Genomic DNA, 26,756 nt, shown 5'->3' with positions numbered 1-26,756 from the left:
ATCAGGAGAAAGCTTTTGAAGGGATATCACTCTCGCACATGACGGATATACTTTCCAGAATGGCCTTTGGGGTGGAAATTAGTAACTGGATCCATCTGCTGTGTAGTGCTGTCAGATAGCTTCCCCGTCACGTCTGGAGTCAGGCAGGCTTGCACACTGTCCCCTGTCTTGTTTGTGTGCTGCATAGAACCATTTACTGAAGCCATCAGAAAGGATGGGAGCATAAGAGGGGTAACACTGCTAGGCAGTGGAGGGACCCATGTGAAACCCTCCTTGTATATGGACAACTTTGCCATCCTTTGTTCAGATCTGAGGTCAGTTTGCAGATTGATCAGCGCCTGCGACCAGTTTGAGTTGGCATCAGGAGCCAGAGTTAACCACAGTGAGAGCAAGGTCACGCTCTTCGGTAACTAGCCTGAGTGATTCAGTATCTCCTTCACCATCACGTCTGATTAGGTGAAGGCGCTGGGGATCTGATTTGGAGGGGCCAAGACATGCAGCAAAAATTGGCTGGAGGGAATTGGGAAGGTAAAGCAGAAATTGGGAAACACTTCGGAAATTGGGACTATGGGAGTGTGTACCCGATTGATAACTGGGAAGGACCCGATCATCAGGTGTGAGGTGCTCTCAGGGATAATTTATTTATTAATTTATTGAGATATAGCATGGAATAGGCCCTTGCGGCTCTTCAAGCTGCATCACCCAGCAACCCCCGATTTAACCCCAGCCTAATCACTGCACAATTTACAATGACCAATTAACCTTCTAACTGGTACATCTTTGGACTGTGGGAGGAAGCTAGAGCACCTGGAGAAAATCCACATGTTCCACGGGAAGGACGTACAGACGTCTTACAGATGATGGCAGAATTGAACTCCAAGCTCCTGACCCCCCCCCCCAAGTTGTAATAGGTCGCGCTAACTGCTATTGTACTTGGTGCAGAAGTGGCCCATCCTCTGCCCCTCTAGCCTGGGAATCACCTTACCCATCTCCAGGTTTATCTGGGGATCAAAGATGGAGCAGGTCAGACAGGTCACGGTGCACATGTCCCTGGATAACAGGGGCAAAAATGTACCCAATGTCACCCTTACCCTGATGACTACCTTCGTGTCTGGCTGCATCAGGCTGTACCTGGTATCGAAGTACAGTATGTGGGCGTCAAGTACCACTACATGCTGAGGTTCTATCTGTCCCCAGCGTTGCAAAGTATGGGTCCAGCACCGATGGCGTGCAATGTCCCAGTCTGTTGAATGTTACTGCACTACCTGTCATTTGTGGAAAGTTCTCCCGACCAACACCTTTGACCACAAGTCCATCAGGCAGTGGTCAGACACTGCAGGAGAAGGACTCGATGGATGCAGTGGGGCGGTTTCTTGAGCAGATTGTCCAGACCCTCTGGTAAAATGTCTCATCACCAATAGGCACCAAGTCCTTTCCTGGCTGGCAGTAAGATGTTCCCCTCCCAGTTAGTTTTATCCTGCATGTCCAGAGCATCACTCTAGGAGCGTGGTGCCTGCAGGATGTCTGCAGTGGGGAAGAGACAGTAGCTCACCTCTTTGCAGGCTGTGGGTTTGTAAAGAGGGCGTGAAGGAAGATGAAAGGGCCTGTGTCCCATTCCATCCCGAGCAGCTGTGTGACAGAGGACCCTGATCTACGGGCTGCTCTCAGAAACACACGTGGAGACAAACATCAAGTTCTGCTAGCAGATCATCAACTTGGTGGAAGCTGCTCTTTGGTCAGTCTGAAACCTGTCGGTCTACCAGCACATCGAGATGTCTGTGGAGGAATGCTGCCGACTGGCACATTCCAGGCTGCAGGAGTTCCTGTTGAAGGACACGCTGAAGCTTGGTGCAGCCAGGCAAAGGCTCGGTGGGGAAGGACCACAGTACAGAATTCTTCTGTTACTGGAGAAGTTGGAGGAAGAAGCCTCTTAGTTATTTTTGTAGCAGTATACTACCTCACAGAGCCGCGTGTGGCAGTAGTGATATTGATGTGTATGAATACATTAGAACAGTACAGAAATCATTGACTATCAGTGTAAAGAATGAAAAGCCATTGAACGGTTTATTTTTGTACATCTTTATTTGTCATAACAAATAATATATATTTACTGTGAATAAAGTTTATTTTGTTTAAAAAAAAAAGTGTGATTCTAGACACAAGTCTGCCAACTAGCATAAGGTTAATCTTGCATTAACACGGGGGATATACAAGTACAACTTATGACAGCATTTTAAAAAAATCTATCCATCCTCAAAATTGCTGTACCCCAGCCGGCAGTTCCTCTTTAAGAAATCAGAAGCATGGAAAATGGGCCAGTCTGCATGTATTATTGAAATGCAGAAACCTTAGATCCTTACCCCGACTATCCTGCTGGCAAATGTGCAGTCTGGTAAATAAAAGACTTCAGAGCCAGATTGCAGAACCAGAGGGACATCAGGGACTGCTGTGTACTTTGCTTCACAGAAACGTGGCTGACCACCACCATTTTTTATTCAGCGTTGCAGTCTGAAAGCTTCACCACCCTCTGAAAAGACAGGGCGGCTGTAGCTTTTAAAAGTAGAGGAGGTAGAGTATGTTTCATTATTTACTCATTGTGGTGCACAGATGTGGTGGTTCTGTCTCAATCCCGCTCACGTGACCTGGAACATCTAGCAGTCAAGTGTTGTCCCTGTTATCTGCCAAGGGATTTTCTGCTGCCATCCAGGTAGTGGTGTACATTCCACATCTGGCCAACATAAGACAGGCACTGGAGGAGGTGAGCAACGTGATCAACAGTCACAAAGCAGCACACTCTGATGTCGTCCTAATCATTGCAGGGGATTTCAACCAGGCCATCTTAAAGAGGCACCAACTATGACACCATGATGTAGCGGTTAGCACAACGCTATTGCAGCTTGGTGTTGGAGTTTGGAGTTCAATTCTATTGAGTTCTATAAGCAAGTGCATGTTTCTTCCTATTTATGCACAGATTTCCTCCAGATGGTCTGTTTCCTTCCACAGTCCAAAGACATACTGGTTAGTAGGTTAATTGGTTAATTGTAAATTGTCTAATGACTAGGCTAGAATTAAATCGGTGGGTTGCTGGGTAACGTGGCTCGGAGGACCAGAAGGACCCGTTCCATGCTGTATCTATAAACAAAATAAAAATGAAAAAATAAATAGAATTTAAAAAGTCTCTGAACAACTACCAGCAACATTTCAGCAGCGGAACACACTTGACCTCTGTTAGTCCACCATCAAGAGCACTTACTGTGCCACACCCACATTTCGATCACTTGTCTGTACTACTTCTCCCAGTGTATAGGCAGAGACCAAAGACCGCAGAGCCAGTGGTGAGGACCAAAAAGCTGTGGTTGAGGGAGGCGGAGGAGCACTTATAGGACTGCTTTGAGTCGGCGGACAGGAAAATGTTCAGGGATTCATCTTCAAATCTGAGTGAATACACCAGAGTTGTCACAACATTATCAAGACCTGTGTGGATGAGTGTCTGCCTTTGAGAACATACTGGACATACCCACACTAAAAGCTGTGAATGAACCAGGAGCATCATAGTCTGCTGATGGCTAGATCTGTGGCATTCAAGACTGGTGATTCAGAACTATACTGGTGTCTCAGAACATGTTTTGAGAGGGTGAACGCTCAAGGCAACAGCCTGATTTATGTGGTCTCTCTCTCTTCATGTGTCTTACACGTTACACACTTGGGCGATCATGGCTCTCCACATCAAACGATCCCATGCAGCATCAATGATATCTCGCACACTTAGATCTGTTAGTTCTTTCACAGTGTCCATATATTTTCTTCTTTGCCTTCCTCTACCACATTTACCAGGCATATGGCCTTGTAAAGGAGGGAGGAGAAGATGGCGGCATGATGCAGTGTGCGCAGCCGTTCCAATTGAATATCGATTATGTGTAACTAGGGGTCCATGCACAATCCGGATTTGATGGGGTCAGCCGTGAGAAGCGCAGAGGAACATCTGGAGTAACTTCTGAAATGCCTGCTTCGCTGCCGCTGCTACTGTACGATCGAGAATCTCTGGAGACGAAGGCTCCAAATCCTCGGCTTTGCATATCGCCTGTTGCCGGGGCCGGGGTCGAAGCGCTCGGCAGAGATGGTGCTCAGTGTCGAAGAGGTGGTCGGAGGCTCGGGGTTTTCGGACAGACTCGGAGTCGGACTGCAGTCGGATGCTTCCAGGATGCTGCATCGGCAAGTTGGCAGCACTGGAGGTTTACTGTCTGCGTGAGATGATGGGACTTTCGAGAGACTTTGAGACTTTTACTGTGCCATGGTCTTATCTTATCAAATTACGGTATTGCTTTGCACTGTTGTAACTATATTATAATTATGTGGTTTTTGTTAGTTTTTAAGTTGGTTTGTCATGTGTTTTTGTGATATCATTCTGGAAGAACATTGTGTCATTTCTTAATGTATGCATTACTAAATGACAATAAAAGGGGACTGCGTGTCCTCATAATCATAATAATGCAAGGCATTCTATTTCTGCCTTTCTGATGACATGGCCCAGGAATTTAAGTTTCCTCTCATTTAATGTTCTCATTAAAGATCTTTTTGTATGGGCACGTTGGAGTACTGTCTCATTAGTTACCCTATCTCTATATGATGTTTTCAGCATTCTTCTAAGAAACCACATTTCTGTTGCTTCTAAGTTTCTTTGCAGTTCTGGTGTTATAGTCCATGTTTCGGAAGCATACAGCAAGATTGACCAGATGTAACATTTTAGTAGCCTAAGCCTTTTCATAGAGATGTGTCTGTTGGTAAAAATGGGTTTCATTTTTTTGGAAGTTGGTTTTGGCAATAGCAATTCTTCTTTTTATTTCTACTTTACTTCTAGCATCTTGTGATATAAAACTACCAAGGTAATTAAAGCTGGGTCTTTTGTTCAATCTCTTGGTTACCAATGTACAATTAGCAGTTGGGAGTATCCTGCTGTTTTGGTACTACCATACATTTGGTTTTTTTTTACAGTTGATGGTTAGACCATAATCTGCACTTGTTTGTACTACTTTGTCTAGGAGGATTTGTAGGTCTTCTGCACACTTGTTGTTAGGGTGGTATCGTCTGCATATCTTATATTGTTGATGTTAACACCTCCAATTTTTATCCCATCTAGGTCTTCTATTTCTCTGAGAATCATTTCACTATAGCTATTAAATAATTCCAGTGAGGCAACACATCCCTGTCTAACTCCTCTTTGAATTTTAGTCCAACTGCTTATATTACCAATTTTTACTGCCGCCGTTTGTTCCATATAAATTTTGAAGCAGTTGTTGGTCCCTTCGACTATGTTTAGTTTAGCGAGAATTTGAAATAATTTTTCATGTTGCACTTTGTCGAATGCTTTAGTGAAATCAATAAAACATAAAAAGACATCATTTTGATATTCAATTGCCCTTTTTGAAAGCACTTGTAGTATGAAAATTGCGTTCCTCGTTCCTCTATCGTCAATAAACTCATATTGCAGTTTAGAAGTTTCTGGCCTTAACTTGTTTTTAATTCGACTCAGAACAATTCTGAATAAAATCTTTGTTATGTGACTCATAAGACTGATTGTTCTATAATTTTCGCAGTCAATAGTTCCAGGAATTTTTGGCAGAGTTATAAATACTGATTTCAAGAGATCGTCAGGCAATACACCAGACTCATATATGCCATTAAACAGTTCAAAAAGAATATCTGTGCCCAGATCTTCTAGGGCTTGTATAATTTCCGCTGAAAGTTCAACAGGTCCAATGGCTTTACCATGTTTCATGCTTTTCATTGCTTTAGTTATTTCTTCTTTGGTAATAGGTGGGCCAGAATTAGGGTGTTTAATATCTGGGGGTTCCCCTTTATTATCTTCAAAAAGCTGCTCTAAATACTGAATCCACCTCTCACATACTTCATCTGGATCTGTTAGTATGGATCCGACTGCTGATCTTATGCATCCTGTAGAGGAGGTTTTCTTAATTCCAGTAATTTCCTTAATTTTCTTGTGGATTTCTTTGCTGTTGTTAATATGGCCTTCTACTTCATTGCATTTTTGATTCAGCCATTCTTCCTTTGCAATATTGCACGATTGTCTGGTCTGTCTTGCTCTCTGTATTGCACTTCATTATTCTTCACTAACCTTCTTCGTTCCATCAGATCTAAAATTTCTTGGGTTTTCCACCCCTTGTTGGTGTATTGGATTTCTTGTACTGGAATTACCTCCACTGTTGATTGAATCTGTTCCAAATAGGTGTTGTTTCATTTTCGTTGAGGTGTTTTTCTACAACTGTTTTGAATTGTTGCTTAAGTATGCTATCATTTTTAAATTCTCCCAATATATACTTACTGGATGGTGATCTGAATCACAGTCTGCTCCTGGGTAAGCTTTAGGATTTGTGATATTATTTCTGAAGCGTTCATTGATGGTAATGATATTTGATTCCTTGTTCTATCTCCAGGGCTAATCCAAGTACACAATCTACGTGGATGGTTTTTATACCAAGTATTGGTGATCACTTGCTTGTTTCTGACACACCAATCAGTAAACCTTTCTCCATTTTCATTTTTCTCCCCTAATCCAAAAGTCCTATGATGTTATCAGCCCTTTTCTGTCCAACTTTGGAGTTAAAATCTCCCATGACTAGTTTTATATCCTGAGATTTACATTGCTCATAAGCACTGTCGAGATCTTCATAAAACTTGTTGATATCTTCTTCATCCGCATCATTTGTTGGTGCATAGGCTTGGATTATGCTAATGTTAAAAGGCTTACCGCTTAATTTAACTAAAAGCAGCCGGTCAAATATCACCCAATATCCCATAAGACATTTTGATACTTGTTTAAAATAATTCCAACTCCATACATATGCTGTTGACCTTCAGAATACATTATCAGAGAACTATTCTTAGTGAATTTGCCACTATCGGTCCATCTAATTTTTGACAGGCCTAAGATATCAACTTCTGACCTTTTCATTTAATTTAATGTGTTGTCCAACTTTCCTTTCTGGTAAAGTGTACAGATGTTCCATATTGCTGTCCTTAGCCTTTCCCTATGCTTAAAGTCTCTGGATGACGGTCTGGTGTCACCTGCAGCCCATGACTACCCCTACCAAGCGAGGTGTTGTTCTGTTGATTAGAATCAACCCCATTCACGCTGTTGTCTGATTTCCTTCTTTTGTTTCTTTCCATGATTGACTAGGCAGAAATTACAACAGTGGTTTGCCGTTGCCTTCTGTTGCCGCAATGCTCACCTAACTAGAGCATTTGGTCTCTACTGGTGTTCCCAATTGGGAATCATACACTAGATGTCACCCAACCTATGCTATTGTTGTACAAAGACAATCCTCCATCGAAGCTTGGTATCCATCTCCCTGCTGCCGAAGACTTCAGTGATTTTAGATGACACCACCACCATTGGTCTGGTTATTTTTCTGCGCCAAACACTCGCCATAGAGCTCCTTCAGCGAGACAGGGTGCACCTGGACCTAAGTCCTACGTGAAGGTGGAGTTGTCTTGGGTGATAGAAGCTATATACTGTAATCGCTATTGGCATTTCCTGATATTTAGTCAGGACCCATCCACCCCATACACACTGATGTACCTGGTAGGACACTGATACCAGCTGCCGGGTGTGTTTAAGGCCACCTTCAATCTCTCATTGCTGCAGTCAAAAGGGCGACGGTCATAATAGTGCCCAAGAAGAGCAGGGTGAACGGCCTCAACGCCTGCCGCTCTGGTGCACTCACATCTATAGTGATGAAGTACTTTGAGAGGTTGGTCGTGGCCAGGATCACCGCCTGCCTAAGCAAGGACCTGGATCCACTGGAATTTGTCTATCACCACAATAGGTCTCCGGCAGAGGTAGTCTCACTGGCTCTTCACTCGGCCTTGGATCATCCAAACAATAGCAATACCTACGTTAAGGCTGTTGTTTGTTGATTACAGCTCCATGTTCAGCACCTTCATACCCTCAGTACTAATCACAAGCTCCAAAACCTGGGCCTCTGCAACTGGATCCTTGAATTCCTCACTGGAAGACCACAGTCAGTGCGGATTGGAAATAGCATCTCCTTGTTGCTGACAGTCAACACTGGCGTACTTCAAGGATCCATTCTTGGGCCACTGCTCTACTCTGTCTACACCCACGATTGTGTGGCTAAGCACAGCTCAAAGGTTATGGATAAATTTGCTGATGACACAGCTATTGGTGGTGTTGAGGAGGTGTATAGGAGTGAGATAGATCAACACCCTTGCCACACTAGTAATTTAAATATTTTCATCTAGTTGAACAGAAATTAGTAATGCCTTTGAGCAATGTGCTTTGCTGATTGCTCTGCTGCTTGTAGGGCAAAAGGCAAGAAGTGTGATTGGTTTACTTAGCCTGGGTTGGTTCAAAAACTAACTGCTGGAGGAACTCAGTAGGTTGAGCAGCATCTGTGTCGTGGGGCGGGGGGAGTGCAGAAAGCAATCGTTAATATCTGGTTATCAACAATAGAACTTGCAGTCGATAAGAAGGCTCTGAAATGTATTTGAGAAGATGCTACTGAAGTACATTTGGACTACTGCAGTTCATGGTGCATTCACTGCCCTGTAAGGTGGGTTGTCTTGGGGTGTTGACTCCACTGGTGAAGAAAAAGAACTTCCGGTCAAGATGGCATCAGCAAACAATGATTCCTCAGGCAACATCTTTCAGATAGTCAATCTCTTCAATTATTTCACTTACTACACCTTCCGCTTGTTCTTTTTGTTTTGATTGTGTTTTGGAGACTGTTGGAGCCTGGGGCATGCGGTTTGAAGTTCGACCAAATGATCTAGAGCTCTGCTGTCCCTGGAGAGGACCATGAGCACAGGCTACTTCGTGCAGAAGACCAGAGACGGAATGCGGAGCCATGATTGACTCCATTTCAAAGTGTCAAAGAAGATTGAAGCGTCGGGGCAAAAGCGGAGGCAGTTAGTGGTTGCTCCACATAGAGGGCACAGGGTTGGTGGCCATTAGTAGGCAGGTTGGCAGCATTCAGCAGACTGCAGGTCAACAGCGCGGTGGTCACTCTTGCAGAAGGTCTGAGTTCAAGCGGCCGTTCCCCTCAGTTCTGGCCAGGCAGCATCTATGGAAAAAAACACAGTGGACGTTTCAGACCTGTTGCTTTGAACACTTGAACCTTTTGACAATCTTGTATCTGGACTTGGACTGCAAAAATGGTGCCTGGTCTTCAGACAGTGCTGTTAGATCCTAGAATTTTATGTTATGAGCTTTGACAAGAGAGTGCAGAAGTTCTTTTTAAAGTCCTGAGCAGTGAGTGTAAATCATGCCATTATACTTGGTGATATGAGTCAGGAGTAAGAGTGGGCACTTGGCTCTTCAAACGTGCGCTGCTGCATACTAATATAATGGCTGATCTATCTGTAATCTCAATTTCACTTTTTCTTTCCAACTATGGTAAGTTTTCATCCTCTCCTTGTCGTTATTTTAAAAATATTCCAAGACCTTGCTTCCACTATCTTTTAAAAGCATTTAAAAGATTTATAGCTTCAGGGAAATTTCAACCTGATCCATCTGAAATGGAGGAGTACTTACTTTAAAATTGCTTCCCCTGGTTCTAGATTATTATGTCAGGAAATATTTTCCCAACATCTGCCTTGGTAAGGACCGCTTAGGATCAGTCAAATCCCATCCCAGTAGATGTAAGCAATCCAGATCATCCTGGACAAGACCAACAACCTGAAATTGTTTTCATAGTCCCTTCACTTAACTGGGCTCAAGTCCAGCAGTATTGGCTCGGTGTTGACTGGACTACAGCTGGTGTGGTGCTGAAGCCTTTTTTCATGAAGCTTTGAGAAGCTAGGGCCAAATATTTGCTGGGTGAGAAAACTGATTTTTAACTTAAATTTCAAAGACATTGCAAACTATTTAAAATTAAATAAATATTTCCAATTATTTAAAAAGTACATTTAAAATCAATATCCATAAATTGCTTTAAAGATAAGCAAACTAAACCAAAGCAATATAATTAGTAAAGTATCTTCCCTTTTGTGGCCTCATGGACGAACCTGGAATCGTGATTGAAGGCAGTTCTATCAGGCTGCAACAGTTAGAGGATCTGAGAAGCATTTTTTAAAATTCCCTTATGTAATATTACAGAATCTCAGCGAACCTGGGATTTTAGAATCCAAATCTAAAAGAAGACTTTTTAGAATCCAATGGATGAATGTTTATAGAGATGCAGCAATTGCCTGTCATTATGTCCTGGACTTCTGCACTTGAGAGGAGTGCATGTTTATCTGGGACTTCTTGGCCATTCTGATAATGAAGTAGCGATTTATTATGAAGATTGTTGATTGTTAAATCCAAAACTAGTGACTTATTTGAAAACAGAATGCTGGAAATGTTCAGCAGGTCAATTAATATCTGGAAATAGAAGCAGTTTCAAGTTGAAAATTCTTTGTCAGAACTCTGTGTGAGGGTGCGGACGGGGGAGAAACGAGTTTGTATCAAGTTGAAGAATGGCTAAGACTAACGGGATATCTCCATGGCATGCCAGGTTGGCCATGGGACAAGCTGTAAACAAGTTCATATGGCTGATCGGTTAAAGGGCAATCTGGGAGGGAGAATGTGACCCTCTGTTTATTTAAAAACTGTAAAAGCGAGGATGCAAAGGAATGGAAGAATTGCAATATACAGTGCAGCAGATCTTGCTCAACAGATCAGGGTGTTCTAATGGAGAGAACAATAGCTGACTCTCCAAAATGGAAAGTGTGTCTCTTGAAACACACATAAAAGTTGCTTGAATTTCCAGCATCTGCAGAATTCCTGTTGTTAGTGTGTCTCTTGAGGTTGAGGAATTTGACATTGAGACAGGTGTCTAAAGGTGGAGCTCTGAGGCTTACTTCCCTATCTCGGTACCACCCTGCCCTGTTTGGGGGCCTTCTGTACAGTTATAACATAGATGAGTGTAAGGCTGAGGAACAACATCTCATCTTCTGTAGGTCATATGCTGCCTCATTAATTATTCATTGTTAATGAAATCACCTGTCCAGGGTCACCCTAGTCTCACCCTAGTCTCACCCCATCAGAGATACTCCCTTTTTCCTATCAGTCCCTCTCACTTTCCTTGTAGCGCAATACTATTTTATTTTATTTTTTATTTATATAGAGGTACAACGTGGAATAGGCCCTAATGGCCTTATGATCCATACAGCCCAGCAACACCAGATTTAACCCTAGCCTCATCACAGGACAATTTGCAATGACCAATTAACCTACCAATTTACAATGACCAGTTAACCTACCAACCAGTACTTGGACTGTGAGAGGAAACTGGAGCACCCAGAGGAAACCCCCATGTACGCGGGAAGGAGTGTGCCAACTTGCTCCTTCGCGCTTACAGAGCTTACAAACTTGCTTACAGAGGAAACTCCCATGTATGCGGGAAGGAACGTACAAACTTGCAGAGGAAACCCCCATGTACGTGGGAAGGAATGTACCAACTTGCTACAGAGGAAGCTCCCATGTACGTGGGAAGGAGTGTACAAACTTGCTTGCAGAGGAAACCCCCATGTACGCGGGAAGGAATGTACAAACTTGCTTACAGAGGAAACTCCCATGTATGCAGGAAGGAACGTACAAACTTGCAGAGGAAACCCCCATGTACATGGGAAGGAATGTACCAACTTGCTTACAGAGGAAGCTCCCATGTACGCGGGAAGGAGTGTACAAACTTGCTTGCAGAGGAAACCCCCATGTATGCGGGAAGGAGTGTACAAACTTGCTTGCAGAGGAAACCTGCATGTACGCGGGAAGGAACGTACAAACTTACAGAGGAAACCCCCATGTACATGGGAAGGAATGTACAAACTTACAGAGGAAACCCCCATGTACATGGGAAGGAACGTATAAACTTGCTTGCAGAGAAAACCCCCATGTACACAGGAAGGAGTGTACAAACTTGCAGAGGAAACCCCCATGTACGCGGGAAGGAACGCACAAACTTGCTTACAGAGGAAGCTCCCATGTACGTGGGAAGGAGTGTACAAACTTGCTTGCAGAGGAAACCCCCATGTACGCGGGAAGGAATGTACAAACTTGCTTACAGAGGAAACTCCCATGTATGCAGGAAGGAACGTACAAACTTGCAGAGGAAACCCCCATGTACATGGGAAGGAATGTACCAACTTGCTTACAGAGGAAGCTCCCATGTACGCGGGAAGGAGTGTACAAACTTGCTTGCAGAGGAAACCCCCATGTATGCGGGAAGGAGTGTACAAACTTGCTTGCAGAGGAAACCCGCATGTACGCGGGAAGGAACGTACAAACTTACAGAGGAAACCCCCATGTACATGGGAAGGAATGTACAAACTTACAGAGGAAACCCCCATGTACATGGGAAGGAACGTATAAACTTGCTTGCAGAGAAAACCCCCATGTACACAGGAAGGAGTGTACAAACTTGCAGAGGAAACCCCCATGTACGCGGGAAGGAACGCACAAACTTGCTTGCAGAGAAAACCCCCATGTACACGGGAAGGAGTGTACAAACTTGCAGAGGAAACCCCCATGTACGCAGGAAGGAACGTACAAACTTACTTACAGAGGAAACCCCCATGTACATGGGAAGGAATGTACAAACTTGCAGAGGAAACCCCCATGTACGCGGGAAGGAACGTACAAACTTGCTTGCAGAGGACACCGAAACTGACCTCCGACACCCCAAGCTGTAATAGCACTGTGCTAACCATTAAGCTACTGTAGTACTAGTTTGTTATCTCTCCTCAGTTCTGACATGGGGTTCTCTTCATACAGATGCTGAGTGTTTCAAGCATTTTCTGTTTTTATTTCTGTTTTTAATAACTATTTATAATATTTTTTAGTTTAATAACCTCAGTATGATAGTATTTGCTGACAATGCAAATGAGTGAATGATATCTTCTGTAAGTGCAGGGCTGGAGGCCCATTGTCCTTTGCATGACTTGTTAACTGTTCCTTGGGAACTGAAATGAATTCTTACATTATTTATATTTTAATTGTTCTCATTTTTCACACAGCCCGAGTGTTATTTCAAAGGTAATAGATAATGACTTTTAATATGATATTCTATGAAAAAGTATTAATTTGAAATGGATGCAAATTGAGTCACAGTTGGGAAATCAGTTATGAGTGATTTCTTATCGAAGGATCTAATACATCACAGGTTATTATTTTACCTGTTTTGCTGCTGGGAATCTCCATTACTCATAGTACTGGCTGAAGATTCATGGTCTGTTTAACGTCAGATGAACAGTTTTAAGAGATTCAATTAACCACATTTAAAAGGTACAGTTAACCCAGAGGGAGAAGAACATCCTAGTTTTTTTAAATGACTTTGACCTAAGCAATTAACAACAAAAATTTCTGCCATAAAACAGTCTTCACCTTGAGTCCAGTAAGTTTCCATAGGCTAAGTCTGAATGCACCTGAAGTATGTGAGGTGATTATTTTAACCCAGGCTACTTTAGAGTTCACCGTATTAAATGTTTGTTTAAAAAATCCTATCATAATGAAAATGAATCTTATATCTATTTTTAAAATTAGAACTTGGTTTCATGTTATTAACCCAAACATATTAATTGTACTTTGTTTAAAAGAACAATTAAAACTGAATGCTGTATTTTTGCTTTTCTCTGATAAAGTGTTACTATGAAGGACTGATAGAGAGCAATGGTTGGGTTTGTGCACTGAATTCCTACATTCCTCCTTAGAACACCTGGAGAATAAAGACACATATGTAAGGCTCCTTTTCATTGACTACAGCTCTGCCTTTAATACCATCATTCCAAATAAACTGATTCCTAAGCTCCGGAACCTGGGCCTTAACACTCAGACCTGCAACTGGATCTTGAACTTCCTCACAGACAGGACCCAGGCTGTAAAAATAGGGGACAAGCTCGCCTCTACAATCACTCTGAGCACCGATGCCCCACAAGGCTGTGTACTCAGCCCCCTGCTGTACTCACTGTACACCCATGATTGTGTAGCCAAGTTTCCATCAAACTCAATATATGTTTGCTGGTGACACCACAATTGTAGGCCGTATCTCGGGTAATGATGAGTTTGAGTACAGAGAGGAAATTAAGAACCTGGTGGCATGGTTCAGAAGGAGTAGCGGACCGCACGACCCCATTTACATCGGTGATGCGCAAGTGGAACAGGTCAAAAGCTTTAAGTTCCTTGGGGTCAATATCACAAATGACCTGACTTGGTCCAACCAAGCAGAGTTCACTACCAAGAAGGCCCACCAGCGCCTTTACTTCCTGAGAAAACTAAAGAAATTTGGCCTGTCCCCTAATACCCTCACTAATTTTTATAGATGCACCGTAGAAAGCATTCTTCTAGGGTGCATCACAACCTGGTATGGAAGTTGTCCTGTCCAAGACCGGAAGAAGCTGCGGAAGATCGTGAACACTGTGCAGCACATCAGACAAACTAATCTTCCGTCCTTGGACTCACTTTACACCGCACGCTGTCGGAGCAGTGCTGCCAGGATAATCAAGGACATGACCCACCCAGCCAACACACTTTTCATCCCTCTTCCCTCCGGGAGAAGGCTCAGGAGCTTGAAGACTCGTATGGCCAGATTTGGGAACAGCCTCTTTCCAACTGTGATAAGACTGCTGAACGGATCCTGACCCGGATCTGGGTTGTACCCCGCAAATATCTGGACCTGCCTCTTGGTTTTTTTGCACTACCTTACTTTCCATTTTTCTATTTATGATTTATAATTTAAATTTTTAATATTTACTATGGATATGTAATCTAGGGAGCGGGAAGCGCAGAATCAAATATCGCTGTGATGATTGTACGTTCTAGTATCAATTGTTTGGCGACAATAAAGTATAAAGTAAAATACATTGCTTTAAGTTTAATATCGGTTTGTAAAGGCATGTGTGATGTTGTTAATGAGTGAGTCATGAGATTACATTCCTGGTGTTCTTGGCAGCCTGGAGAAAAGATCTGTTTATGGAGGGAGTGGCCCAAAATATATTTTTTTAATTGCATTGGTTTCAGGCTTCCCATCCCCAGACGCTGTGCATAAGAAGTAATTATATGGACTATTACTAAATCATTGCATAAAACATTTTTCAGTGTTTCTAACTGAGACAAACTATTTATCATCAACTTCATAATGCACCTCACTTAAGTGCTGTGTTGCCATGGGGTGTTGGTGTAAGTAAAAGCATTTACTTGCACCAACATTTGAAACATTTAAAAATATCAGCATTTTGGTTGGTATCTGGACGGATGAGCTTTGAGAAAACAGTGGAAGAATACATGTTCGGGGGAGGGGGTGGGGGAAGCTGTAATAGAAGTTCCCAGGGTTAGCACACAGGTCACATGCTCAAACTCGGCTCCTTTTATTGAAGTCTGCAGATCATTTTGATTCACTGCGCACTCTCTCGATATTGGCTCAGAACAGCACTAGGTTTGGTCAATTTTTCCAGGGTTTACACCAGTTCCAGTATGCATCTGGAGCTTTGTGTGGATGTGAACCTAATCCATGGTTGAATTACTTACAATATATTACTCTGGAACTGATCTGAATCTCTGACTATCTCTCAGCAGGCAGAGCTGGCCTGCTAAATTCAGGCTCTGTACTGTTCACCCATTCTCTCCTTTTACAGTATCACATCCAGTAAAAGGTATTCTTGGCAGTAAATTGTTGTATAATGGGCCAAACAGTGAGTGATAATTGGACAAAGTAAATTGGGAATAGACAAACACGAGACCCAAGCTTCAATGTTGTCTGAATTTGTGTAGTTAGGAAGAGGTCAACCCTTAAGGAATTTGAAACCATCAATTTGACCAAATGTGTATCAATCCATTCTTGTCATCTCCTGTGACCAAGTGCAGAATTTCAAGCAGTTCCTTCATGTAGTGCTTTGCTATTTAAGATGTGATCATACTTTGAATTACATGCAAATGAGAGCCTCAGTTTATGTATTTTTGTTTAACTATCTGTTGAGAGTTTGATACTCCAAAGGTCTGGAGTCCAGCATGTAACAGTTCCTTTGTATTCAGAGCTGACTATCTTTTTTTCCCCATTAAGATTAAATGGGGAATAATTATGATTTTGCTGATTGAACTGCTTTATAAATTTTGTAAACGAAGTTCAATCAACAGTGAATTGAAAATAGTAGAAAGTCTCTTAATTGCAGTAGCCATCATTTCTCCCTTGCGCAGTCATTCTATATTAATAACTCCTTTACCAAGCACTCCAATGTGTTGATGGTACCTGCATTGAAAGAGTAGAATGCAAGGTTTTTTGATAAAATGCTGCACATATTCATATTCATATTCATATTGTAATGATGATGGAAGTTAGCTTTTCACTTTTCACTTGTATGTGTTGCTTTTCACTAGAGTGTCACCATAGAGTTTACTTCATCAATTTCTCATCTATTGAGAGTATATGTGTAAATAATCAAGAAATTCACTTCATTGGGCTTCTGGTAAACCTTAAATGGCAAAAGAAAGGTGAAAGCAAAACTATTTAATTTTGATGCCTTTATTTGTTTTAAGGTGAGAAAGGATCTCTCAGCCATGGATCAATAGTTGATGGACGATTTGAAGGGTTTGTCCAGACCCACCAGGGCACTTTCTATGTTGAGCCAGCAGAAAGATACTTTAAAGACAGAAAGCCACCTTTCCACTCTGTGATCTACCATGAAGATGATATCAGTGAGTGTTTTCTCTTTTTATGCGTAATTGAAACTGACTGAAATGCAAGAATTGCATTAATTTCTTCAAATGATCAGATTATTATGCACTACGTGAATGCATTCTTTACATAATGCATGACTTAAATCAGTTTAAAGGCTGTAACTTGAGGAATTTGATTTCAAATAATTTGTTGAAGTTGACAGGAATTTAATATCAAACATGAGAAATCTGAAGATGCTGGAAATCCAAAACAACACACACAAAATGCTGGAGGAACTCAGCAGGTCAGGCTACGTAATAAATAAACAGTCGACGTTTTGGGTAGAGACAGCTTCTTTTCACGTTATATGTCAATGATTTGGATGACAAAATTGATGATTGGTGGCCAAGTTTGCAAAGATGGGTGGAGGGACAAGTTATGTTGAGGAAGCAGGGAGGCTGCAGAAGGATTTAGACAGATTTGGAGAATGGGTAAAGAAGTGACAAATGGAATGTAGTGTATGGAAGTGTCTGGTCGTGCAGTTTGGTAGAAGGAATAAAAGGGTAGATTATTTTCTAAACAGGGAGAAAATTCAAAATAACAGGTGCAAAGGGACTTGAGAGTCCTTGTGCAGTATTTCCTAAAGGTTAACTTGCAGGTTAAGTCTGTGGTAAGGAAGACAATTGCAATGTTGGCATTCATTTCGAGAGGACTAGAATATAAGAGCAAAGATGTAATGCCAAAGCTTTATAAGGTATTGGTCAAACTACACTTTGTGAACAGTTTTGGGCAGTTTTTCCAACTAAGAAAAGGTGGAAAGGATGTGCTGGCTTTAGAGAGGGTCCAGAGAAGATTCATGAGAATTATTCCAGAAATGAAAGGGTTAATGTATGAGGAGTGTTTGATAGCTCTGGGCCTGTAGTTACTGAAATTTAGAAGACTTCATCAAAGGGTGATCTCATTGAAACCTACCTAATATTGAAAGGCCCACATAATGGATGTGGAGAGGATGTTTCCTATAGTGGATGAGTCTAGGACTAGAGGGCACAGCCTCAGAATAGAGGGGCACCCATTTATTTATTTATTCATTTTATTGGTATTCAGTGCAAAATAGGCCCTTCTGGCCCTGTGAGCCTCGCCACCCAGTATTTCTGTGCTTTAATCCTAACCTAATCATGGGGTAATTTACAATGATCAATTAACCTACCAACCAGTACATCTTTGGAATGTGGGAAGAAGCCAGAACACCCGGAGGAAATCCACACAGTCATGGGGAGAACGTACGCACTCCTTACGGGCAGTGGGAAATGAACTTGGGTCACTGGTACAGTAAAGCGTTGTGCTAACCTCTACGCTACCGTGCCACCCATAGAACAGAGATGAGGAGGAATCTCTTTAGCCAGGAGGTGATGAATCTAAGGAATTCATTGCCAAGGAAGGCCATGGAGGCTAATTTATTGAGTATATTTAAAGTGGAGATTGATATATTCTCAAACAACAGGAATTCTACAGATGCTGGAAATTCAAGCAACACACATCAAAGTTGCTGGGGAACGCAGCAGGCCAGGCAGCATCTCTAGGAAGAGGTACAGTCGACATTTCAGGCCGAGACCCTTTGTTAGGACTCGTCCAACTTTGATGTGTGTTGCTTGATGTATTCTCGATTAGTCAGGGCATCAAAGGTTATGTTGAGAAGGCAGCAGAATGGGAGTTGTTGTCAGGTATATAATAAATCAGCCATGATGGAATGGCTGAGCAGACTTGATGGGCTGAATGATCCTAATTATGCTTTTGTGCCTTATGGTTTTTGGTCAAAATTGAAAAGACAACCAGAAAGGAATTGATTGCATAGAAGAAACTTGCCTGCATTTTTAACCCTAAGGTATAATATAGAAATGTAAGTAAGGAGTGCAAATCTTCTACTTTACATTGAGAATGAAATCTAAAACTGGCTACATCTTTTCTATACAGACCTTAATAAATTCTGACAAATCATTTTGTGAGGGATACTACACTAAAGACTGGTCCAACATTCAATTAAGCATTGAGATTTGCAACTTGGTTCTTTAACCTGCGTTGGTTCTATTTCCCTTAGCATCCTTCAAGAATCATTTGGGCTTAGTATAACTTGAGGAAGATAGATCAGGCTTATTTTAGAATCCCCAGCACAAAATTTTATTTTCACTAAAGGAAAATAGTTGAAAAGGTATCAAAAAGTCAAACTACATTTAACTGAGTAACGAATTATGTATTTAAATGAAATAGAGAACAAATCAGAACAATACCAATACTACAGTACTATAAAACTGTATTAGAACATAGAATAGTACAGCACAGTACAGGCCCTTCGGCCCACAATGTTGTGCCGACCCTCAAACCCTGACTCCCATATAAGCCCCCACCTTAGATTCCTCCATATACCTGTCTAGTAGTCTCTTAAACTTCACTAGTGTATCTGCCTCCACCACTGACTCAGGCAGTGCATTCCACGCACCAACCACTCTCTGAGTAAAAAACCTTCCTCTAATATCCCCCTTGAACTTACCACTCCTTACCTTAAAGCCATGTCCTCTTGTATTGAGCAGTGGTGGCCTGGGGAAGAGGCGCTGGCTATCCACTCTATCTATTTCTCTTATGATCTTGTATACCTCTATCATGTCTCCTCTGATCCTCCTCTCCAAAGAGTAAAGCCCTAGCACCCTTAATCTCTGATCATAATGCATACTCTCTAAACCAGGCAGCATCCTGGTAAATCTCCTCTGTACCCTTTCCAGTGCTTCCACATCCTTCCTATAGTGAGGTGACCAGAACTGGACACAGTACTCCAAGTGTGGCCTAACCAGAGTTTTATAGAGCTGCATCATTACATCGCGACTCTTAAACTCTATCCCTCGACTTATGAAAGCTAACACCCCATAAGCTTTCTTAACTACCCTATCCACCTGTGAGGCAACTTTCAGGGATCTGTGGACATGTACCCCGAGATCCCTCTGCTCCTCCACACTACCAAGTATCCTGCCATTTACTTTGTACTCTGCCTTGGAGTTTGTCCTTCCAAAGTGTACCACCTCACACTTCTCCGGGTTGAACTCCATCTGCCACTTCTCAGCCCACTTCTGCATCCTATCAATGTCTCTCTGCAATCTTTGACAATCCTCTACACTATCTACAACACCACCAACCTTTGTGTCGTCTGTAAACTTGCCAACCCACCCTTCTACCCCCACATCCAGGTCGTTAATAAAAATGACGAAAAGTAGAGGTCCCAGAACAGATCCTTGTGGGACACCACGAGTCACAATCCTCCAATCTGAATGTACTCCCTCCACCACCACCCTCTGCCTTCTGCAGGCAAGCCAATTCTGAATCCACCTGGCCAAACTTCCCTGAATCCCATGCCTTCTGACTTTCTGAATAAGCCTACCGTGTGGAACCTGTCAAATGCCTTACTAAAATCCATACAGATCACATCCACTGCACTACCCTCATCTATATGCCTGGTCACCTCCTCAAAGAACTCTATCAGGCTTGTTAGACGTGATCTGCCCTTCACAAAGCCATGCTGACTGTCCCTGATCAGACCATGATTCTCTAAATGCCTATAGATCCTATCTCTAAGAATCTTTTCCAACAGCTTTCCCACCACAGATGTAAGGCTCACTGGTCTATAATTACCCGGACTATCCCTACTACCTTTTTTGAACAAGGGAACAACATTCGCCTCCCTCCAATCCTCCGGTACCATTCCCGTGGACAACGAGGACATAAAGATCCTAGCCAGAGGCTCAGCAATCTCTTCTCTTGCCTCGTAGAGCAGCCTGGGGAATATTCCGTCAGGCCCCGGGGACTTATCTGTCCTAATGTATTTTAACAACTCCAACTCCTCCTCTCCCTTAATATCAACATGCTCCAGAACATCAACCTCACTCATATTGTCCTCACCATCATCAAGTTCCCTCTCATTGGTGAATACCGAAGAGAAGTATTCATTGAGGACCTCGCTCACTTCCACAGCCTCCAGGCACATCTTCCCACCTTTATCTCTAATCGGTCCTACCTTCACTCCTGTCATCCTTTTTTTCTTCACATAATTGAAGAATGCCTTGGGGTTTTCCTTTACCCTACTCACCAAGGCCTTCTCATGCCCCCTTCTTGCTCTTCTCAGCCCCTTCTTAAGCTCCTTTCTTGCTTCCCTATATTCCTCAATAGACCCATCTGATCCTTGCTTCCTAAACCTCATTTATGCTGCCTTCTTCCACCTGACTAGATTTTCCACCTCACTTGTCACCCATGGTTCCTTCACCCTACCATTCTTTATCTTCCTCACTTGGACAAATTTATTCCTTACATCCTGCAAGAGATCTCTAAACATCGACCACATGTCCATAGTACATTTCCCTGCAAAAACATCATCCCAATTCACACCCGCAAGTTCTAGCCTTATAGCCTCATAATTTGCCTTTCCCCAATTAAAAATTTTCCTGTCCTCTTTGATTCTATCCTTTTCCATGATAATTATAAAGGCCAGGGAGCTGTGGTCACTGTCCCCCAGATGCTCACCCACTGAGAGATCTGTGACCTGACCCGGTTCATTACCTAGTACTAGATCTAGCATGGTATTCCCCCTAGTTGGCCTGTCCACATACTGTGACAGGAATCCATCCTGGACACAATTAACAAATTCTGTCCCATCTAAACCCTTGGAACTAGTCAGGTGCCAATCAATATTAGAGAAGTTAGTCACCCATGATAACAACCCTGTTATTTTTGCACCTTTCCAAAATCTGCCTCCCAATCTGCTCCTCTGTATCTCTGCTGCTACCAGGGGGCCTATAGAATACTCCCAATAGAGTAACTGCTCCCTTCCTGTTCCTGACTTCCACCCATATTGACTCAAAAGAGGATCCTGCTACATTACCCACCCTTTCTGTAGCTATAATATTATCCCTGCCCAGTAATGCCACCCCTCCTTCCCTTCTCCCACCCTCTTTATTCCTTTTAAAGCACTGAAATCCAGGAATATTGAGAATCCATTCCTGCCCTGGTGCCAGCCCTAATAGCTAGTTATGAAGGAGTTCATCCACTGTATGCAGCCGTGTTCTTTTGTTTGTTTGTAAATGAACAAAATCAGCACAGACACCTAGTGCAGATAATGGACTGCCTTCGTACAATGCTTTCAACAATTGCATCCTCCAAATCTTTGTTTTGCATGTTACAATGAAAATGATTGTTGATACCTTCACATTCTTCATAGTACTTAACTTGTTGAAGTAGTGAAATCATTTACTTTTCATGCCCGGTCATTTCTGGTATCTCCAAGCTTGAATGTTTGAAATGGCAAAACAGTTTTGAATTGTCTTACTGTTTATTTCTCTCCAACTATCAGTGGCAAAAACCTGTGATTTTTTAACATAAACACATGCAACTGATATTATTTAACAACTGTTTGCTCTAAGTGTGGTGTAATGTGTAACAGCTACTCAAGTGCTCGCTACCAACGCTAGTTATAAACTGTTCAGCAACTGTTTCCTGTCCCAGTTAAGCCGCATAGTGTTCCAAGCAAACAAAGAGGTCCGAGCTATTTTCTTGATTAGATTGTATTCTTTAAGAGCTGTCCCAAATAAGCAGCTGCTCCAATTAACCAATGGCCCAATTAACTGGAATCCACTGTATTTGTTGAAATGGTATTTGTGGTATATATAAGCAGCTACGAAGAAAATGAGTTGGTTGGTGAAAAACATTCAGAGCATACCACACCACAATAAGCATCTGTGAAGCTTTTTTTATAACCCTTCAAGTAAAGTCAGCCTTACAGAAGGATAATGTCTGTACCAAAATGTTTGTTTTCTTTGGGAAGTTTATTATAGATTAGGAAGTATGCTCACCATTAAGCAACAAATCATTTGTGTTTTTGCAACTAGCAAGATAGCTACTCACAGCTTGCAGCATAGTTGTTATGCCTGTTGGTTTAATGCCTTTTTTATGATCTTTAATTAGTATATCGTTTAGAGTGTGTCCATTTAAAAGAAAGAAACTCTTAAGAAGACATTCTGAGGCTTCACCACAAACAATACCAAATTTTGAGAATGTGCTGTGAGAGGAAGTGGTAAAGGTGGGTGCGATTACAACATTTAAAATGCATCTGGATAGATGCTTGTATAGAAAGGAACAGAGAGATGCAAGCCTAGTGGTGGCAGTGGAGTTAGTGTAGATGGGCATCACAGTCAGCATGGAAGAGGTGGGCTGAGAGAACTGTTTCTGTACTGTACAACTTGACTCTTTTGTTTCTTCATTCAGTTGGAACCCACTCTCGTAGGTCTTGTGTGGGTTAGATATGGTTATATTAAAGTCATAGAGCAACTCACCAGAGGTATTTCCATTTATAAATGTTTGCTCACAGGATGTGGGTGTTACTTATTTCTTATCCCAAATGCTCTTGAAATGAGTATCTAGATATTTTGGAGGCCAGGTGAGTGTTGGTATCGTTTTGAAGTTGCATGTAGATCAAGAGGGATAAGGATACCAGGTTTCCTCAAAGGACACAAATGAACTGGATGGGATTCTTTTATCATACCAGTAGTTTCTGATCACTAGTGCGATTCTTTTTAATTGCAGCACTATGTAACTTAAATTAATTTACTGTGGTAATGATTCTTGGCCTCTAGTGTATTACAAGGCCACCGTAGTAACCGTGATACTGCTGATAAAGGTTCAGACACAAGGGACTGCAGATGCTGGTATCTAGAGGAACAAACAATCTGCAGGAGGATCTCAGTGGCTGAGCTGCATCTGTGTGGGGAGGTGGAGGAATTGTTGACGGTTCCAGTTGAATCCCTGCAGCAAGACAGCAATTCCTTTCCTCCTGCAGATGTTTCTCATCCTGCTGAGTTCCTCCAGCAGATTGTGTGTGGTCCAGATTCCTAAAGGTTATTTGCTTCAGTAATGTCGTAGAATTTTCTTGAGTATTGCACATTAATGCTTCTAATGCAATGCTACTTTTTCAATAAAGAATGAAGTTTGTAAAGTTGTCAAAGAAAATGATGAAAGACCCTAGCAACAGCAACTGGATAGATGCTTATATAAAGGAATAGAGAGATGCAAATGGGGCAGTGGGGTTAATGTATAGGCATGGCCTGTTGTACTTAACTTAAAGCCATAGTTATTTCATAACCACGCTTGATCTTTTGATTTGGAAATTTAAATATATTTCGGGCATCTTTCTCACTTTTTTCCTAATTCAGTAAGCCCTGCACTGGACTTGATGCACTGCTACCATTTAGCTTCAGTGAACGTCCTCTGTGTCTGTTAGTAAATAAAAGATGAAGCAAATTTAATCTTTTACTAAAAATTTTCATGTAGCAAATTAAATTTTGAAAGTATTTCATCTATAATAAAATATGTAAACCTGTGGAGTATTTTGGTTAGTGTCTTTTCAATTATCTTATAGACATTTAAAAATGAGCTACAGAGGCATGCAAAAGTTTGGGCACCCCGTCAAAATTTCTGTTACTGTGAATAGCTAAGCGAGTAAAAGATGACCTGATTTCCTAAAGGCATAAAGTTAAAGATGACACATTTCTTTAATATTTTAAGCAAGATTACTTTTTTATTTCCATCGTTTACAGTTTCAAAATAACAAAAGCCCAAAGCATGATTGAGCTACCCCCGTGCTTAACAGTTGGAGAGATATTCTTTTCATGAAATTCTGCACCCTTTTTTCTCCAAACATACCTTTGCTCATTGCAGCCAAAAAGTTCTATTTTAACTTCATCAGTCCACGGGACTTGTTTCCAAAATACATCAGGCTTGTTTAGATGTTCCTTTGCAAACTTCTGACGCAATGAGCAAAGGTATGTTTGAAGAAAAAAGGTTGCAGTTTTTAAGCAGAAAATTCAGATGAAATTTTGGAAAGAAACACTTAAGGCCAAATGAAAAATTTGGTCTTTTGTGTTTGTTCTAACCTGACCTATTGAAGGTGCAGAAAAAGTTCAGAAATATGTTCCTGGATCTGGAGGGTCCAGGGAACGTTTACAAGAATGATCCTGGGAATGAAAGGGTTAATGTATAAGGAGTGTTTGGTGGTTCTGGACCTGTACTCACTGAAGTTTAGAAGAATGAGGGGGGGAAATCTCATTGAAACCTACCAAACATTGAAAGGTTTAGATAAAGTGCATGTGCATAGGATGTTTCCAATCATGGGAATATCTAAGACCAGAAGGCATAGCCTCCGAATAAGACCATAAGATATAGGAGCAGAATTAATGAGTCTGCTCTGCTCTTTGATCATGGCTGATTTGTTTTCCCTCTCAATGCCACTCTTCTACTTTGGTAACCTTACACATTCTGACTGATCAAGAACTTTCAACTTCTGCCTTAAATATACCCAATGACCTTTGACACCCTTAATAATCATGAACCTATCAACTTTTGCCTTAAATATGCACAATGACTTGGCCTCCACTGCTGACTGTGGCAATGAATTCACAGATTCACCACCCTCTGGCTAAGGAAATTCTTACTCATTTCTGTTCTAAGGGGACAATCTTTTTAGAGGCTGTGTTGTCTGGTTCTAAGATTCTCCAACTATTGGAAACATCCACTGCACCTCTACTCTTGTCTAGACCTTTCAATAGTCGGTAGGTTACAATGAGAGCCCCCTTCATTCTTCTAAATTCTAGTGAGTACAGGCCTAGTGCCATCAAACACTCATCATATATTAACCATTTAATTCCTGGGATCATTCTAGATCCTCTCCAAAGCCAGGAAGCACATTCTTGCTTAGATATGGTGGTAATGCTCCAAATGCATTCTAGTCAATGCCTTATAAAACCTCAGAATTACATTCTTTCTGTTACATTCTAGTCCTCTTGAAATGAATGCTAATATTGCATTTGCCTTCCTTACTACCAATTCAACGTGCAAGTTAATCTTTAGGAAATCCTGCACTAGGACTCCCCAGTCCCTTTACGCCTACAATTTCTGAATTTTCTGTCCATTTAAAAAAGTCTATGGCTTCAGTCCTTCTACTAGCGTGCAACACTTTCCTACATTGTATTCAATCTGCCACTTCTTTGCCCATTCTCCTGATCTGTCCAAGTTGATCTGCAGACTTCCTGCTACCTACCTCTCTGCCAACCTTTGCATCATCTACAAACCTGGCCACAAAGCCATCCAAATCATTAACCTACAATGTTGAAAGTAGTGGACCCAACACCAACCCCTGCTGAATACCACTAGTTATGGTCATCCAACCAGAAAATGTACCCTTTATTCCCACTCTTTGCCTTCTGCTGGTCAGCCAGTCAGCTTTGCTAATATTTTCCTTGTCTTGTTTAGTAGCCTCAGGTGCTGCAACTTGTCAAACTCCTTCTAAAAATCCAAATATACAACATCCACTGATTCTCCTTTGTCAATTCTGCCTTTATTTCTTCAAAGAATTTCAAATAATTTGTCGATCAAGATTTCCCTTTAAGAAAACCATGCTGATTTCAGTATATTTACTCATGTGCCTCCAAGTATTCTGACATTACGTCTTGCCAACCACTGACATTAGGCTAACTGGCCTATAATGTCCTGTCTTTTACCTCCCTTGAAGAGTGGAATAACATTTGCACTTTTCCAGTCTTCCAGAACCATAAGGCAATACGACATAGGAACAGAATTACATCATTCAGGTTGTCAAGTCTACTCTGTCATTTGAATATAGCTGGTCCATTTCTCCCTCAAGCCTATTCTCCTGCCTCCTCCCCATAACCATTCATGCCCTAACTAATGAAGAAGCTATTAACCTCCACCTTAAGTAGACCCAGTGACCTGGCCTCCACATCTGCCTGTGGCAATGAATTCCACAGATTCACCATCCTCTGGTTAAAGAAGTTCCTGCATATTTCCATTCTGGAGGGTCAGTCTATTCTGAGGTTGTGCTCTCTGGTCCTTGACTCCCCCACCACAAGAAACGTCCTTTCCACATCCGCTCTATTGTAGCCTTTCAACATTCTTTTGGTTTCAATGAGACCACCCTTCTAAGTTCCTGTGAGTAAAGGCCCAGAGCCATTAAATACTCTTAATATGATAAGCCTTTCATCCCTG

The 26,756-nt window shown here is 41.9% G+C and overlaps 1 protein-coding gene across 1 annotated transcript in view; it reads left to right on the top strand.

Moving 5' to 3' along the window:
- Window positions 1-26,756, top strand: part of adam10a (ADAM metallopeptidase domain 10a) — a 171,164-nt gene that overhangs the window by 78,512 nt on the left and 65,896 nt on the right. The window contains exon 4 of the mRNA XM_063065742.1: window positions 16,547-16,705. Coding sequence (XP_062921812.1) covers window positions 16,547-16,705 — 159 coding nt within the window. The remainder of the gene's footprint in view (window positions 1-16,546; window positions 16,706-26,756) is intronic.

The sequence above is a fragment of the Mobula hypostoma genome, chromosome 13 (assembly GCF_963921235.1).
Source record: "Mobula hypostoma chromosome 13, sMobHyp1.1, whole genome shotgun sequence".
Lineage (NCBI taxonomy): Eukaryota > Metazoa > Chordata > Chondrichthyes > Myliobatiformes > Myliobatidae > Mobula > Mobula hypostoma.
Note: the sequence above shows the minus strand (reverse complement) of the source record. Positions and strands in the feature narration are given on the sequence as shown.